This window comes from Hyla sarda, chromosome 7, assembly GCF_029499605.1.
Source record: "Hyla sarda isolate aHylSar1 chromosome 7, aHylSar1.hap1, whole genome shotgun sequence".
Lineage (NCBI taxonomy): Eukaryota > Metazoa > Chordata > Amphibia > Anura > Hylidae > Hyla > Hyla sarda.
In genome coordinates this window covers 82011433-82030734 of record NC_079195.1, presented here as the reverse complement: position 1 = coordinate 82030734, position 19302 = coordinate 82011433, and the positions used below count along the sequence as shown (strand labels likewise).

The 19302-nt window shown below is 41.0% G+C and overlaps 1 protein-coding gene across 3 annotated transcripts in view; it reads right to left on the bottom strand.

Moving 5' to 3' along the window:
* RTKN2 (rhotekin 2) overlaps positions 1-19302 on the bottom strand; it is a 102939-nt gene that overhangs the window by 53743 nt on the left and 29894 nt on the right. For all 3 annotated transcript variants that reach the window (XM_056529876.1, XM_056529877.1, XM_056529875.1), the window contains exons 5-7: positions 14986-15103; positions 5858-6055; positions 1766-1860 (exon numbers count right to left, since the gene is read on the bottom strand). In XM_056529876.1, coding sequence (XP_056385851.1) covers positions 1766-1860; positions 5858-6055; positions 14986-15103 — 411 coding nt within the window. The remainder of the gene's footprint in view (positions 1-1765; positions 1861-5857; positions 6056-14985; positions 15104-19302) is intronic.

The following is a 19302-nucleotide window of genomic DNA, read 5'->3' as shown; positions in this document are numbered from 1 at the left end:
ATACACACACCTAACAGGGACTCCCAGCATACACACACACACACCCCTAACAGGGACTACAACTCCCAGCATGCACACACACCTAACAGGGACTACAACTCCCAGCATACACACACACCTAATAGGGACTACAACTCCCAGCATACACACACACCTAATAGGGACCCCCCCCCCCCTCACATAGAAATCATCCCCAAGCAGAGATTTATTCCCAGTCCCTGCAGTGTATGAATCCCCAGCACGTGTACAGTAAACACAGACAGAGCTGAGGGGAGATGAGGAACAGTGCTCTGGCTTCTAGACCTGCTCTAACTGTCCATGGAGATCTGCGTCTTCAGCTCGGGGAGCTCAGGGAGGGGGCGTGTACTTCTCCCCGTGGAGATCTGCATCCTCCGGAGCTCAGGGAGATGAGGGAGGGGGCGTGTACCTCATCTCTCCCCGTGCATCTCTCCACCTCACACCCTGCTGCTTCTATCCTGTAGAAGCTGCACTCAACTGACTCTCGGCCAGCACGCACCGGCTCTCCTTGTCAGCGGGAGGAGCATGAAGACGCCGCTGGCTGGGCAGAGTCAGGAGCGCGCCCTGCAGGGATGTGCGCAGAGCGCTCGCTCCCGCCTGTCTGATTGACGGGCGGGGAGCTGCGCTGAGTATGCGATTTCGGACTCAGCTGACAGGCCGGCGCGAGTCCGAAATCACTAAAAAAGGGACTCCTAGGGAGACCTCTAGTGGACAAAAGTTTAGACACAAAAAACACATAAAAGAATAGAACCCAATTAGAAAATTAATCCATAGATATTAAACTATAAAGTAAAAAACCTTTTTTTTTTTTTGATGAGAGGTACTCTTTAAAGCTCAAATACGGCTCATATTATAAAAACATACATAGCTCAAATTTTAGCTATTTTATTTTTCTTTCATTTGCATTTTTGAGCATGTATTTATTATTTTTTTTTCCTTATTCAGGCTGCTACCCAATCTAAAAACTCTCATGGTAGGGGACTTTTGCAAACCCAGATGTTTTTTGGGTCGTAAATGAAAATGAAAAAAAAAAAAAAAAAAAAAAAAAAAAAACACACCACAAAAACTTTTATTGTTTGCTATCACCAACTGGAAAAGAAAAATATATCTATGATTAAAATTTAATTTTATTAGACGTAAATGCGGAAAAGATAAACTTTTAAAAATCAAAAGAATACATTGCATGCCAGAGAGAGCCCCTGGGGCTATAGGGACAAAAGAAGGCAGTTCACTAAACCAAAGGTGAGCAGAACAATAGCATTAAAGTACCTCAGCAAGAAATACCAAGCCAAAAGCGCTACAAAAGTAAACATAGGATAAAAGACAAACAACTATGGTGAAAAAGCACAAGAAAAGCATTATAGTAGAAGTATTACCTAGTGATGTAAAATGTTGCAGTAAACCACCACCACCGAACATTTTGCACTCCCTGGCTTCGTCTGGATATTACCTTTTCCACAATTTATGTTTAATAAAATTCATTTGGATCTTAGATATGTTTTTCCCTTTATCGGTTGATTATATTCGTACATGCGTATGATCAGTAACTCTAAGGGGTATATTGGTATATTAACATGTAAAAATCCATCAATATGGGTAAAAGGATACTAAGGTGGTCAAACGTTTGCACAATACAAACTGCAGATTTTATTTCTATTTGCTTCACTATGATAAACTGAGTAACAATTTACAAATGTAAATTAACAGTGACATCTTAATATGTACATGCATCTGTATAAAAGCTTACCATGTCCAGTGATTGTAAGGGTGTGTGTTCGGAAGCTATCTTCCACACTATCCAGTGTTAATGTTATATGAGCCAGGAGGTTGTATTTTGCTGCCCTGAAGAGGAATAAAAAAATACAATAATAAAAAAAATTATAAATTATTATTATTTATATCACCACATACTCCTAGATTGACATCTGGCACTGCCTCCTGTCTAAAGTAGTTGATGTATTATATTTTAGTGTCCTTAATTAAATTTAATTGTAAAAAATATAAAAAAAAATGTCTATTGTTTTTACAGTTCTAACTAGCTATTTTGTTATTTTTTCATTATCTCTCTGGGTGACATTCCTTATTTAGCTGTATAGACAATGCAACCGTATTTTGTGTGGGTGCATGCGCTCCCCCTTCATAGCAGCCTCAAAAATGCAGTAGGAAGAATCCTCGTTCATGGGCTGCACACAGTCTCGTGTAATAAGGGATGTGTGGCGAACAAATAATGGAAGCATAACACTGCACAAAGTGTCGCCCTGCCAGAACGGTAGTAGAACAAGCAATAGGCTTCCTAAATGTGTGCCAATTTATATGACTGACGCTCATTTACAGCATGCAGTGGTCCAAGAAATAGGGCCCTAGGCGTGATGCAAACATATCTTATCTGTGTGTGTAAAGTGTTGCCTCCTTCAACAGTAAATTTCTCACCCTGTACTACTGAGATGAAACTGCTGACTCTGTCCCAATGTACACAGCTAAACCGGAAAAGTGAGCAACTGTATCTAGGAAGTGTCAAAGCCGGATATATATTATATAGATATATATATTATATATATAGATATATATATTATATATATAGATATATATATTATATATATAGATATATATATTATATATATAGATATATATATTATATATATAGATATATATAATATAGATAGATATATAATATATATAGATATATAATATATATATATATATATATATATATATATATATATTCCCAAAATAAAGCAGCACTACTTATCCAGACCAATAAGAAAGTTGGTGCCAGCATCCCAAATGACTAGACCAAGGTCCATCCAAGATAAAAACCAAATACAGGCGCAGCACTGCACCTGTATTTGGTATATTATATATATATATATATATATATATATATATATATATATATATATATATATATATATATATATATATATATATATATATATATTTATACACACACATATATACCAAATATAAATATATGAAGCTTATAATAAATACCTAAAGAAATTTGTAACTCACTTGTAATGCATTGCCTTTACAATCATCTGCATTAACTTTATTAAAAACTGCTATAGGTTTATTTCAGGCTCTGCATTTTGCAAAGTATATTCTAAGTAAGCCTTAAAGGGGTACTCCGGTGAAAAAAAAAAAAACAATCGCGGTGATGCCCAGTATTAACCCCTTAGACGAGACGATCAAAGTTGGTTGCCGCTTCTAAAATGTTAAAGAATGCTGCCTGGCAGCTCAGCTGAGCTATCGGTACCACTGCGGTAAAACCGATCAGCCAAGAAGACACGATGAGCGTCCCTCCCATCTCCTTGGCATCCGATCGGCGATCTACTGCTCCATGCCTGAGATCCAGGCTGGAGCAGCAGAGCGCCGATTATACTGATCAATGCTATGCTATGGCACGGCATTGCATTGATCAGTGTCTGCAATCAGATTGCATGTTATAGTCCCATATGGGGGCAATAAAAGTAAAAAAAAAAAGTTAATGAATGCGATTTAGCCCCTTCCCTAATAAAAGTGTAGGCGTGATAAAAGTTTAAAGAATTCTGCGGTGGTGCTGCCTCGGTAGATTCACATGCAGAGTCAAATTCAGGTAAAAGTATCATGCATTTTGTTAATACACGGGACTAGTACAGGAAAGTGCAAGACGCGTTTCGTGGATATGGTCCCTCTTTTTCAATTGCATAAAGTGTACAGAAGCATCACAGTGTGGAATTATATACACCTATTTCTGGTGCCAAAAACGGCAGGGGTCGAGGGTCAAGGTGGGGGCACTGGGGGTCCCCTCGACCCACCTTTGACCTTCAACCCCTGCCATTTTTTGCGCCAGGAATATCTATATAATTCCACACTGTGATGCTTCTGTACACTATGCAATTGAGAAAGAGGGAACATACCCTTGAAACGCATGTTGCACTTTCCTGTACTAGTCCCGTGTATTAATAAAATGCATGATACTTTTACCTGAATTTGACTCCGCATGTGAATCTACCGAGGCAGCGCCACCGCAGAATTTTTCTACTTTTATCACACCTGGCCTACAACTAACCCCCCAAGAGGAGACCGGTCATCCCTGCACCCTGCAGCCAAAGATTACACATTGCTACCCTGCTGCAAAGGGATGATATGCATGAAACCAAAGTTCACACAAGGTGAGCATATTTTCTACTAAAGGGCATTTGGGACACTTAGCCCGCAGAATTACACGAGGCGCTGCCCTCCATTTTTTTCTACTCTTTTACCCTCTCTAATAAAAGTTTGAATCACCCCCTTTTCCTATTTAAAAAAATATATAAATGTAAAAAAAAAAAAAAATAAACAAACATATGTGGTATCGTCTGAACTATAAAAATATAATGTTAATTAAACCACAAGGTCAATGGCGTACCCGTGAATAAATTCAAAAGTCCAAAATTGCATAAAAGTATAAAAAAAAAAAAAAAATAAGAATTATAAAAAGCGACCAAAAAGTCCCATCAAAACAAAAATGGTACTGATATAAACTTCAGATCACAGCGCAAAAAATTAGCCTCATACCGCCCAGTATGCAGAAAAATAACAAAAAGTTATAGGGGTCAGAAGGGGGGAGGTGTCCGATGGGTGCTCCAGGCTTTCAGCCAGTTTTGCCAGGCTGAAGCAATGGAGCACCAATAACACTGATCAATGCTCTCCTATGGAGAAGCATTGATCAGTGTATGCAATCTAAAGATTGCATGTTATAATCCCTTATGGGGACTAAAAAAAAAAAAAAAGTATAAAAGAATAAATAAAATAAAAGTAAATAAATATGCATTAACCCTTTCCCTAATAAAAGTTTAAATCACCCCCTTCTTTTTAAAATAAAAAATTTTTATTAAATAAAACCTAAACATGTGTGCTATTGCTGCGTGCGTAAATGTCCGAACTATTGAAAATATAATGTAAAATAAACTGCACGGTCAAAGGCGCAAAGTCCAGTAATGCGTATTCTTGGTCACTTTGTATGCTAGAAAAAAAATGAATGAAACTTCATCAAAATAAAAATGGTCCCGATAAAAACTTCATATCATGGCACAAAAAAATAAGCCCTCATACATCCCTATATACGGAAAAATAAAAAAAACGTTATAGGGGTCAGATTTGGAAAAATTTTAACATACTAATTTTGGTGCATGTAGTTAGAATTGTTTTTAAGTAGTAAAATAAAACCTATATAAATTAGGTATCCTTGTAACCGTATGAACCTGCAGAATAAAGATAACGTGTCAATTGTACTGAAAAGTGCACTGCGTAGAATCCGAAGCCCCCAAAATTTACAAAATGACGTTTTTGTTTTTATTTTGCCCCCACAAAATTTTTTTTTTCTGGTTTTTCCATAGATTTTGTAGTGAAATGATTAATAGTATTACACATACACCCCCTCCCCCAAAGCACAGGTTGAAAAACCAAGTGAGCAACAAATAGAATGTATTTGTGACTGAATATAGGTGCTAGACACACAAAAATAATAATATGTACGTGATCCAGGATTAGGTACTTTTTTGTGGGATATGACAGGTGTGCATTAAATGGGTTGTAAATTAGAAAAACATGACTGTTTTGTGTCAGGAACAGTGCTAGTAGTAATGGTGAAACATTTTAGTTAAGCTGAATAATTTTTACTATGAAATATTCAGAAAAGAAATAAAAAAAAAGTCACAGTAAATCCTTAGTATGGAATAAACTAATTAAAACATTAAATTAGAAATTATAAAAGTTTTTTCCCTGAGATTTTCTTACATTGTTTGCAAGACAGCTACAAAGACACAGAAATACAGTATGTATATTAATAGTAATGAACGTTGAAAGCACAACTCACGGCATGTGAGGATTTGAGAACAAAAAAGCTTCTGGCTCAGATTCTTCAAGTTCTGAATTAAATTTCTTCCCTGTAGATTTCCCAATTGAGTTTCTAAGCTTCCGCGCGAGTTTCTTGGGAGTGTTCACTATAGATGATTCCTCCATACTGCAGCTATATACTTCCAGCTTTAATTGAAAGTCTGGCCTTGCCTCTGTGCTGCAAAAACAAGTAAACATCTGTTGTGCTGTAAATTAATAACTCACAATAAAAAGATGTGTACTTTACATTAAAGCACACGAACACAAGAGATTGACTGTGCTGTAAGGATCACACTAAGTGCATATTAATTAATAAGAACATGAAGACACATAAAAGACAGACTTTATAAACAAGACAGACATAAATGTGTAGGTACAATATCCACATTCTCAGTACAGCATTTCCAGTTGCTTTAAAGGTTTGATGGATGCATAAGATGTCTATTAAACACTGGATAGTATTGAAAAAGTGTTTATCTGCATTGCAAATGTATTTTCAATTTTTCACAGCCATTTAAAGGAGATTTAAGTGTTTGATCACAGTGGGTCAGAATGCTAGGACCCCCCCCCCCCCCCCCCGGCGATCTGTACGGGGGACACGGCTCAACCGTGCAGGAGGCGTGTTGGCCGCAGCATGACGGCGAGGCAGACATGCCCACTCCATGTACAGTGACCCCCTGACCTACGATAATTTCAACATGCGATGGCCTCTCAGAGGCCATCGCATGTTGAAGGCAGCATCAACATACGATGCTTTTGTATGTCGGGGCCATCGCATAAACGGCTATCCGGCAGCACAGACTGCTTCAGCTGCCACTGGATAGCCGTTTACGGTGCCCCATGTGGTCTGCTGACGATCACTTACCTGTCCTCGGGGCTCTGGCGCGTCCTCTTCGGGCTCTGCTGCATCGTCGGCGCTCTCCATCGTCGTCATCACGTCGCTTCGCACGCCGTCCCGTCATCCAATAGGAGCGGCGTGCGTAGCGACGTGATGGCGGCGACAGAGAGCGAGGATGCCGGGGAAGCAGAGGCCTTGCCGGAGCGTCGGGGACACCCCGGGGACCCGCGACATCCAGGGCAGCGGTGACGGTCCGGAGCGGTGGGGACACGTGAGTATAACCTTCAATAACAGTGGTCTTCAACCTGCAGACCTCCAGATGTTGCAAAACTACAACTCCCAGCATGCCCGGACAGCCGTTGGCTGTCCGGGTATGCTGGGTGTTGTAGTTTTGCAACATCTGGAGGTCCGCAGGTTGTAGACCCCTGTCCTATACTTTACATTGCACGGATCCCTCAACATACGATGGTTTCAACAACTGATGGTCCATTTGGAACGGATTACCATCGTATGTTGAGGGACCAATGTATCTCTATGAGAGAGGCAGAATTGCAGCGTTCATGCATCTCCACCATTCCCATAGAGCTGTGCAATAGCCACGGAAATGCCGGGTCCCCGTACAGGATAGCGCCCTGAGGACAGGCGGGGCTCTGTGCCCTGAGGACAAGCGGGGCTCTGTGCCCTGAGGACAAGCGGGGCTCTGTGCCCTGAGGACAAGCGGGGCTCTGTGCCCTGAGGACAAGCGGGGCTCTGTGCCCTGAGGACAAGCGGGGCTCTGTGCCCTGAGGACAAGCGGGGCTCTGTGCCCTGAGGACAAGCGGGGCTCTGTGCCCTGAGGACAAGCGGGGCTCTGTGATACGCTCCCGGCACACACAGTAGGATGATTGAAAAGCCAGGAGCCTGCACAGAGCCCTGTTTTCTGTATTTGGTCTCATCACAGAGACACAGGGGCAATAATAATTTCACCCATAAATATACACATGAATTTATAATGTAAATATACACTGCTCAAAAAAATTTAGGAAACACTAAGATAACACATCCTAGATGTGAATGAATTAATCGTATGAAATACTTTCGTCTTTACATAGTTGAGTGTGCTGAGAACAAAATCACACACAAAATATCAATGGAAATCAAATTTATCAACCCATGGAGGTCTGGATATGGAGTCACACTCAAAATCATAGTGGAAAACCACACTACAGGCTGAGGAACCCATGGCCAACTGCACCAGCATATGGTCTCAAGGGGTTTGAGGATCTCATCTCTGTACCTAATGGCAGTCAGGCTACCTCTGGCAAGCACATGGAGGGCTGTGCGGCCCGCAAAGAAATGTCACCCCACACCATTACTGACCCACCACCAAAACGGTCATGCTGGAGGATGTTGCAGGCAGCAGAACATTCTCTACGGCGTCTCCAGACTGTCACATGTGCTCGGTGTGAACCTGCTTTCATCTGAAGAGCACAGGGCGGCAGTGGCGAATTTGCCAATCTTGGTGTTCTCTGGCAAATGCCAAACGTCCTGCACGGTGTTGGGCTGTAAGCACAACCCCCACCTACGGAAATCGGGCCCTCACACCACGCTCATGGAGTCTGTTTCTGACCGTTTGAGTGGACAGGTACATTTGTGGCCTGCTGGAGGTAATTTTTCAGGGCTCTGGCAGTGCTCCTCCTGCTCCTCCTTGTACAAAAGTGGAGGTAGCGGTCCTGCTGCTGGGTTTTTGCGCTCCTACAGCCTCCTCCACGTCTCCCTGATGTACTGGCCTGTCTCCTGGTAGCGCCTCCATGCTCTGGACACTACGCTGACAGAAACAGCAAACCTTCTTGCCACAGCTCGCATTGATGTGCCATCTTGGATGAGCTGCACTACCTGAACCACTTGTGTGGGTTGTAGACTCCGTATCATGCTACCACTACAGTGAAAGCACTGCCAGCATTCAAAAGTTACCAAAACATCAGCCAGGAAGATCTGAGAAGTGGTCTGTGGTCCCCATCTGCAGAACCACTCCTTTATTGGGGTGTCTTGCTAATTGCCTATAATTTCCAGCTGTTGTCTGTTCCATTTGAAGAACAGCATGTGAAATTGATTGTCAATCAGTGTTGCTTCCTGAGTGGACAGTGTGATTTCACAGAAGTGTGATTGACTTGGAGTTTTTTTTTAGCAGTGTGTATATAGAGGGAGATGTAGCAAAACCTGTCCAGAGGAAAAGTTGCCAGGTTGCCCATAGCAACCAATCAGATCTCTTCTTTCATTTTTCAGAGGCCTTTTCAAAAATGACTGGTTGCTATGGGCAACTCAGCAACTTTTCCTCTGGACAGGTTTTGATAAATCTCCCCCATGTTATTATCTACGTTATATAAAATGTTTTCATAAGGACAGGTACACCGCAAATTAGCATTTTCTACAAATAATTTTAAAAAAATTTAAAAAAAAAACACAATGTGTCCATTGCATTACTTATAAGAACTCTCATTTCTTCAACAACATGTCAGGCTCTACTGGCCAACCAAAAGATACCTTTCTTTAAAGGGGTGTGGATTCTGTAATAAGTGTTGGCAGATTACATACTATTTCATATATACAACACAGCGAAGAAATCTAACAGACCACTCACGAGGTCTTAGACAGGTACAATGAAAACTTCTTTATATATGGAAGTAACAACAACATAGCGGGGAGGCAGGTGATGGAAGATGGTGGGGGAGTACAGCCGGGCCATGGACCGTATCGGGCCTCCTGGCTCTTTGTCAGGCCCTTTTGCTGTCTTACAGAAAGGAGGAAGATCGGCGCACAGAGTGCCGTGCTGCTGCTGGAGCCTGATAAGCTCTGCTGTGCTTGCTGGTTAGCCCAGCTATACTGAGATTTCAGACTCATGCCAGGATGGCAGACATGTAGGGAGACCCCTAGTGGTCATATTTTAGAATGAAAAATATATAAACAAACATTTTAGGTAATGACCTGTAGGGGAGACATTAATGAACAATATATTAAAAATGATTATTTTTGATGATAGGTACTCTAACACCTTAAACATTAAAACATTTGCCAAAACAAAATACAGGTGAACTAAAAACAATATAACTGAACAATTCCTGTCTATACAATGGCAAGATCAAGGTAGGTAATGACAGGATATATTACAATAAAGCACCCATTTCGTTTTTTTTTTATCATTCAGACCGAATGGTCCTGTTGCATTCAATCGCAAAATCCACCGGGACTCCATTAACATGAGTGCTTAATGTCTGTCCCTACCTCTGCTTGCTGTCTCCACCCTTTCTAGGGCTGCGAACTTCATGGCACTGGGATCTCTATTATGCACTGCAGCCATATGAGCAATAAAGCGTGAAGCGTTTTCCTATATAGTACAGGCCACAGTCACATATAATAGAATGCAGCGGGTAATCAGATTTACATGTAATCAATTGTTTTAGATTATATCTACAAAGGGAACAAGACCCACATGGAAAATTTCCGGTTTGTTTATTTAATTTCCTTTTAGGACTTAATAAATCATGAATGGTCTTGTTCTTCTTGTAGATAATCATAGGTCTTTCATTTGTTAACCCCTTAAGGACCAAGCCCATTTTGACCTTAAGGACGAGGCAAAATTTCGTTTTTTTGCATTTTCATTTCCCCCCCCCCCCTCTAAAAATCATAATGCTTTCAATTTTGCACCTACAGACCCATATAATGGCTTGTTTTTTGTGCCACCAATTATACTTTGTAATGACGTCAATCATTTAATAAGAAAAGCTAATGCAAAACCAAAAAAATTAATAAAAATAATATATATATTTGTGCTATGAAATTGAAAATAAAAACGCAATTTTTTTAATTTTGGGGGCTTCCGTTTCTGCACAGTGCAATTTTCTGTAAAAATGACACCAAAATCTTTATTCTGCAGGTCCATACAGTTAGAAGTATACCCAATTTATGTAGGTATTGTTGAGTATTATTTTACTACTTTAAGAACATTATAACTACATGCACCAAAATTTGTATGTTTAAAATGGTCCCCTTTTGACCCCTATAACTTTTTTATTTTTCCGCATACGGGCTATAGGAGCGCTAATTTTTCGTGCTATGGTCTGTAGTTTTTATCGGTACCATTTTTGTTCTGATGGGACTTTTTTGATGGTATATGAAGTGACCAAAAATGCACAATTTTGGACTTTGGTATTATTTTACGTGTACGCCATCTACCATGCAGTTTAGCTCAACTTATAATTTAATAGTTTGGACAATTACGCACATGGCGGTACAACATATGATTTTTTCTTTTATTACATTATTTTATTTAAAAAAATGGGAAAGGGGGGGGGGGTTTGGTGATTTAAACTTTTAATAGGGAAGGGGTTAATTCACTTTTAATAATACCCCCCCCCCCCCCCCTCCCACCCAATAGGGGACTATAACATGCAATGATCATGCTTTTGATAAAACTTCTCGTGGGTATCCTCAAGCTAATAACAGAGGTTTTATCAAAAGCCAAGAAATGCATAGATCAAATCCCTAGAGAAAGTCTCTTAAATAGAGAGTCCAAAAAAATCTAATCTAAGAAAATTAATTAAATAAAACAAAACAAAAAAAAAAAACAGTAGCGTTAAAAATACTCCAATGAATAGTAAGATCAAACAGGTTATTTTTTAAAACTGGTTTTTGTTGCAAAAGGATCTATATCTAATTGATTTAAGGAATGAAAGATCTACAGGCATGGCCGTAAATGTTGGCACCCCTGAAATTTTTCAAGAAAATGAAGTATTTCTCACAGAAAATGATTGCAGTAACACATGTTTTGCTATACACATCTTTATTCCCTTTTTGTGCATTGGAACTAAACCAAAAAGGGAGGGAAAAAAAGCTAAATGGACATAATGTCTCACCAAACTCCAAAAATGGGGTGGACAAAATTATTGGCACCCTTAACTTAATATTTTGTTGTACACAGTTTGGAAAAAATAACTGAAATCAGTCACTTCCTATAACCATCAATAAGCTTCTTACACCTCTCAGCCGGAATGTTGGAAGGGCGCTTTTTCCCAACAGCAATTTTAAGATCTCTCCACAGGTGTTCAATGTGATTTAGATCTGGGCTCATTGCTGGCCACTTCAGAACTCTCCAGCACTTTGTTGCCATCCATTTCTGGGTGCTTTTTGACATATGTTTGGGGTCATTGCTGGAAGACCCAAGATCTTGGATGCAAACCCAGCTTTCTGACACTGGGCTGTACAGTGCGACCCAAAATCCGTTGGTAATCCTCAGATTTCATGATGCCTTGCACACATTCAAGGCACCCAGTGCCAGAGGCAGCAGAACAACCCCAAAACCTCATTCATCCTCCACCATATTTCACTGTAGGTACTGTGTTCTTTTCTTTGTACGCCTCATTCTGTTTTCGGTAAACAGTAGAATTATGTGCTTTACCAAAAAGCTCTATCTTGGTCCCATCTGCCCACAAGATGTTTTCACAGAAGGATTTTGGATTACTCAAGTTCATTTTGGCAAAATTTAGTCTTGCTTTTTTATGTCTGTGTCAGCAGTGGGGTCCTCCTGGGTCTCCTGCCATAGCGTTTCATTTAATTTAAATGTTGACGGATAGTTTGCGCTGACACTGATGCTCCCTGAGCCTGCAGGACAGCTTGAATATCTTTGGAACTTGTTTGGTGCTGCTTATCCACCATCCGGACTATCCTGCGTTGACACCTTTCATAAATTTTTCACTTCCGTCCACACCCAAGGAGACTAGCTACAGTGCCATGGGTTGCAAACTTCTTGATAATGTTGTGCACTGTGGACAAAGGCAAATCTAGATCTCTGGAGATGGACTTGTAACCTTGAGATTGTTTATATTTTTTTACACAATTTTGGTTATGAAGTCTTCAGACAGTTCTCTTTTTGTTGTCCATGCTTAGTGTGGCACACACAGACAAACAATGCAAAGACTAAATGAACTTCTCTCCTTTTTATCTGCTTTCAGGTGTGATTTTTATATTGCCCACACCTGTTACTTGCCCCAGGTGAGTTTAAAGGAGCATCACATGTTTGAAACAATCTTATTTTTCCACAGTTTTAAAAGGGTGGCAATAATTTTGTCCAGCCTATTTTTGTAGTTTGGTGTGAAATTATGTCCAATTTTTTCCTCCTTTTTTTTGGTTTATTTTACACACAAAGGGAATAAACATGTGTATAGCAAAACATGTGTTACTGCAATCCTTTTCTGTGAGAAATACTTAATTTTCTTGAAAAAGTTCAGGGGTGCCAATGATTACCTACAAGAAGTACAAGACCATTCATGATTTAATTAAAAGTCAAAAGCAAATTGTATAAAACTGATTGGCTGACCGATATAAGACCGGTCGGAAATTTTCCATGTGGGTCTTGTTCCTTCTAGAGTTATAATCTAAAAACTAATAACAGTTAAATTGGGTAGCTAAATAGTTTACATAAAACAACTGATTACATGAAAATCTGATTACACGGTGCATTCTATTATGTGACTATGGCCTGTACTATATAGGAAAAACGAAACGTCCATTCTTTCATCGTATGAGAGCACCTGCGATCTCTGCGGACTGGCATAGGGGCATCACGCTTTATTGCTCATATGGCTGCAGTGCATAATAGAGATCCCAGTGCCATAAAGTTTGCAGCCCTAGAAAGGGTGGAGACAGCAAGCAGAGGTAGGGACAGGCATCAAGCACTCATGTTAAAGGAGTCCCGGTGGATTTTGTGATTGAATGCATCAGGACCACTCGGTCTGAATGATAAAAATGAAATGGGTGCTTTATTGTAATATATCCCGTCATTACTTACCTTGATCTTGCCATTGTATGCACAGGAATTGTTCAGTTATATTGTTTTAGTTCATCAGTATTTTGTTTTGGCACTCAAGGTGTTAATGTTTCTTTTTGGGTATTTGTATCACATGATCACTTATACGTTTTTGAGCTATTTAACATGTTAACCAAACGTTATGACAGCAAAAGGGGCCTGACAAAGAGCCAGGAGGCACGATGCGGTCCATGGTCGGCTGTTTGTACTCCCCCACCACCTTCCATCACTTGCCTCCCCGCTATGTTGTTGTTACTTCTAGAGATGAACGAATTTACAGTAAATTCGATTAGTCACGAACTTCTCGGCTCGGCAGTTGATGACTTATCCTGCATAAATGAGTTCAGCTTTCAGGTGCTCCCGTGGGCTGGAAAAGGTGGATACAGTCCTAGGAGACTCTTTTCTAGGACTGTATCCACCTTTTCCAGCCCACCGGAGCACCTGAAGGCTGAACTAATTTATGCAGGAAAAGTTATCAACTGCCGAGCCGAGAAGTTCGTGACGAATCGAATTTACTGTAAATTCGCTCATCTCTAGTTACTTCCATGAATAAAGAAGTTTTCATCATACCCGTCTAAGACCTGGTGAGCGCGCCGTTATATTTCTTCGCTGTGTTTTATATTCGTGTCTGCTTATACCTGCATACGTAGCAGCACCACCGATGTGACAATCAATGACCTGCATCTGTCTTATAGGGGTTGCTGCTTATGAATAGAGCTTGCGTGTGAGAATAGTGTTCCTCTGAAGTGAATCTGTGCCAGGTTCTTGTTCTTTCTGTGGTGTACATAATACTAGGGGATAAGATGTCTGATTGCGGGGGTCTTGCCGCTGGGGACCCCCGCAATATAGCACGCAGCACCCACCTGTTACTGCTCCGGAAGCGCTGGAGGGTCTGGCTCCCGACCACGGGGACGGAGGATCGTGACGTCACAACTCCACCCCCGTGTGACGCCACACCCGCCCCCTCAATGCAAGTCTATGGGAGGGGGTGTGACGGCAGTCACGCACCCTCCCATAGACTTGCATTGAGGGGGAGGGGCGTGACGCCACACGGGGGCGGAGTCGTGACATCACGATCCTCTGTCCCTGTGGTCGGGAGCCAGACCCTCCAGCGCTTCCGGAGCAGTAACAGGTGGGTGCTGCGTGCTATATTGCGGGGGTCCCCAGCGGCGGGACCCCCGTGATCAGACATCTTATCCCCTATCATTTGGATGGGGGATAAAATGTCTAGGGGTGGAGTAGCCCTTTAACATTCAGAGAAATCCAACTTCTTTTCTGCAGAGAGCAGTTATGGAATTTACTAAAAAGGTCAAACTCGTCTATGCTGACCTACGTTTGACTAATGTGTATGAACACCTTTTATTGTAGCTACAGCAGAGTCATTTAGTGTCAGTGTCAGTGAAAACAGCTGCATAAATTGGATACTTACAATACAGTAGTGTTTTCAAAGCAAATATCTGTCATAGTTTTGTCCACAATAACCATGTCTGTATCAAACACTTCATGGCCAAGTCTCAACATGCAGAATACTGCATAGCGATCTGACCCTGTAGAGGAAGAAAAAGATACTGTTATTGATTGCTCACTGCATTGTAGAATAACAATATAGACATTCACCTGTATCTTAAAGGGTTACTATTATAAAAAATTATGAGACATTATGTTGTCGAGACATCAAAAGTCCCAATGCAATCACAAGTTATAAGTTGGGGAAATTTGTGGCAGCGTGCCTCATCTCCCAGCCGGCCCCCGAATCCAGCCGGTCCCCGAATTTTTTTGCATAGACTTATGCAAATTAAAGGTCAGATTTGATTAACAGCTGGGGAGTAAGCGCCCTGCGGCCACAAACTTCCTATGCTTATTACTAGCAATAGCAAATCCCAGCGGGTCTCAGGAGTGGGACCTTTGACATGTCTGGGCAACATTTTTTTTCTTCCATTTAACATTTTTTTTAAAGTAATCCTTTAAAGTAGACCTCTAAGCATGCTTTTAGGGTATAATGTAAGGGCATCACTGCATAGGGCTTTTGGTCCTGAATCCATACATACCTCATTAATAACTGACCCCTCCAACATCGACACACCAGTTTTCAAAAAGATATGCAAATTTGGCTTTGGAGCCTTCTGGAAGTTCGGCTCCTTCACCAGATCTGCCCCTTCACCTCGTTGGTGTTGGTCACTTTCTCTACCCACCAATTGGCACCCACTAGACTGTACTGTAATCTCCCCTGTAATCTAGCAGTCAAGAGAAACGCCCAGTGAGCTCTAAAGCCTAATTTTTATATATAATATAAAGAGAATTACAGAGAATCTGATATATAAGGGTGTCAATAAACTAATGAAAGGCATTATTATAACAAAGCCTCTATAGGCAAGAGGGCATAAGGGCAAAACTTTGCTGAACCCACTAGTCAATCACTGCTGGCTCCCCAGTTGCCCCCTGGGTGGCTCCTTACTTCTCTGCCTTTGTTACTCCTAGGGGGCATTACACTTGCTGGTCAAACAGAGTGAACCATAGTCCATCTGAATCTGGGGTCAAACCCTTTCGGAGGTCTGGCTTGGGTCTGAAATTATATATAAAAGCAGCTTGTACATTGGTTTATATTTGATAGAGTAACTATATCAAGAGATGAGCTTTAAAAGCATTCCTATCTGTTAATGGAAATATTTTTTGCCAGTATTAAGGGATTAAGTCTGCTGGCAGTGTATAAAAGCCTATTACAAGCAAAAGCAGCTTATAATGCTATGAAAGGCTGCAAATTAAAAACTTTAAAATGAGGATATTAAATGAGCAAAATAAAAGTATGGATAGATTTATGAATATGTGCATCTGTGAGCCAGACTAAAATAACACACAAAGGAATATCACAAATAAAATAATTATTTGCAGAAGGCAAAAAAAAAAAAAAAAAAAAGCTGTCAACCTACACTACCATTGTAATTTTATATTATTTTTTTTATTCTAACTGGGAACACTACAAAAACACATTAAAACACTTTGGTAAAGTGCATATAGCAAACCTCCCCCTCATGTATTATACTGCTGGCCACATATACCGTAGGGGGAGATTTATTAGGCACTCTTACAGCAGGATTGATTGTTGCCTATAGCAACCAAAGTTCAGCTTTTCTCTAACCAGAGGAATATGAAAAACGAAAGCTCAACTCTGATTGGTTGCTATGGGCAACAAAGGGAAAATGACTATGGGGAGATTTATCAAAACCTGTGCAGATGAAAAGTTGACCAGTTGCCCATAGCAACCAATCAGGTCGCTTCTTTCATTTTCAACAAGGCCACTGAAAAATAAAAGAAGTTATCTGATTGGTTGCTATGGGCAACTGGTCAACTTTTCATCTGCACAGGTTTTGATAAATCTCCCCCTATAAGATTAAGTCTCCCCAGCAGTGTTTGCAGCCAGGGTTTAAACTGTAAATTTTAATTAAAAAGGATAAGTCATAGGGGATAAGTTTTAGATCACGGGGATCTGACCGCTAAGGCCCCCTGCGATCTCCTGTATGGAGCCCCAGCTCTCCCCCAGAGCAGCGCGTCATGACCCCCCGCCCGAAGCAGGGGCCACCATGCCCCCTCCTATAGCTCTATGGGAGAGCCGGCGAAAGCCGAAAGGCTCTCCAATACAGCTAAATGGAGGGGGGGTTGTGACGCACCGCTCTGGGATAGAGCCGGGGCTCTATACAGAAAATCGTGGGGGGCCCCAGTGGTCTGACCCCTCGCAAACTAAAACTTGTCTCCTATCCTGCAGGCCCTCAAAGGATTTGTGAGGACCCTCAAAGTTGTTCACATACTGTTCCACATCTGTAATTCTCTTTGAAGCATTAAGCACCTTGACGTAGCAGAGTTATATCCATTTCCTTTGTTCTAGTTATAAGAGAGTGGACTGACATGGCTGAATAGCTAGAAAAATCTTTCCCAACAACCACTCACAAACGTGCCTATCTCTACCATTGTTAAGGTACAAAAGAGAGAGGATATTCCTTAGGAGGTATCTCTTGGAGGTCCAAGGATGACTGTGATCGTGTTGGAAAAAGGTTGCTCAAGTTGCAATGTGGTATGTCTATACATAGAGGTGCCACATGGAGAGGGAGGTGCGGGATAAAACTGCACAAAAGCATTTTCCCCTGACCTGAAGAACATTCTGAAAACTATTTTGCAAGAAGTATACAGAAGTTAATAAGGCAGTCAGCAATGCTGGGCACAGGCACACCTCCTCCAACACTCAAGATGGAAGTTGGACCCCCACTTATCACAAATGAGCAGAGTGGCAATACACGTGTCTGGCCAGAACTTCATTTATACCCTAGGGAGCTTCCAAACTTTGCTAAGGGCTTAGGAGGTTAAAGGGCTGTCATTCTAGTTCTCCAATGGCTATGGCCTTCCTATTTGCAGCAGGATGTAAAGTGCCATTAGTCTTCTCAGTCATTTGAGTTCAACAGGCAAGGACACAATTTTGTATTCAGCTTAAATGTCTGATAATAAAGAAATAGAAAATTAACATAAATAGCCAAAAAGGAAGTGTCTTGGAGTAATTTGGCCCCCAATTAAAGCTTTAGCGTCTGTACCACCGTTTGCCAGAAATATACCAGGATTTGTAGGGTAACTTTTCTACACTTTCTCAATCAAGTGGCTTTGATCAATACGCTGCATGTATCGGGAGGAAATGCTAATGCTGCCAGCAGTTTTCATTATGCAGCATAGAGCTTTTAAAGGAATATTTGATACAGCACAAAAGTACATGAAAATCACTTAAGATTTAAAATAATTTAAGCTTAAGTGTGTTTCAGTATTTCCTGTACGTGAGAAACTAGAATGTGTTCCAAATAAAATGTTTATGTCGAATACACTGCAGAGCCCTTGTGCTCATTTATTATACATGCAAGGTTTTTTTCCCCCCCATGTTCGCCTTCATAGAATGGCTGCTGCCATGAGTACATCACAGCCTACATAAAAACACAATAATTAGACATTAAAATATTGTAAATTTCTCCATGGCTTACAAGGATTTAAACTGGGAAACAAAACGGATGTGTATGCGTGCAAGGATAAGTAATACGGAGGCTAAATAGTCTAATGCTGTAAGGATACCACTGTAGTTAGCCGAAAAGAGGTAGCTTCAGAGTAGACGCCGGCTTAACAAGGCGCTGGACACAGACAGCAATCGGTAGATAAAATCAAGGGTGTGTAATTTTCCCAGAATGCAACGCGTTTCACTGCATAAGCAGCTTCATCAGGCATCCTGATGAAGCTGCTTATGCAGTGAAACGCATTGCATTCTGGGAGAATTAAACACCCTTGATTTTATCTACAGATTGCTGTCTGTGTCCAGCGCCTTGTTGAGTCGGCGTCTACTCTGCAGCTACCTGTTTTCTACTATCACTCGAAGCCGGAGGGCTAAGGACACTTTGATATTACACGCTCACCATTGTTGTGTATGTGGTTACACAACTACACCAGGTGAGCTGCTTTTATAGCTTTTATTATTCAAGTAATCCTCTTATCACACCACGGAGTGCTGTTATTCCCTTTTGTCAGATACTGTAGTTGGCAGGCCATCTTAAGAGAAATTTGCAGAACTGAGTTGCAATGGAAAACTGGTGTACAGGAGGGACCTTATTTTATGTTGCCAAAAATCTGACGAGGAAAAAAACATCAGATTTTAACCCTTTCAATCCTTTAATTTCCTGGAAATGATGTATATGAAAATAACATGCACATCTGGAGCATCTCCTTT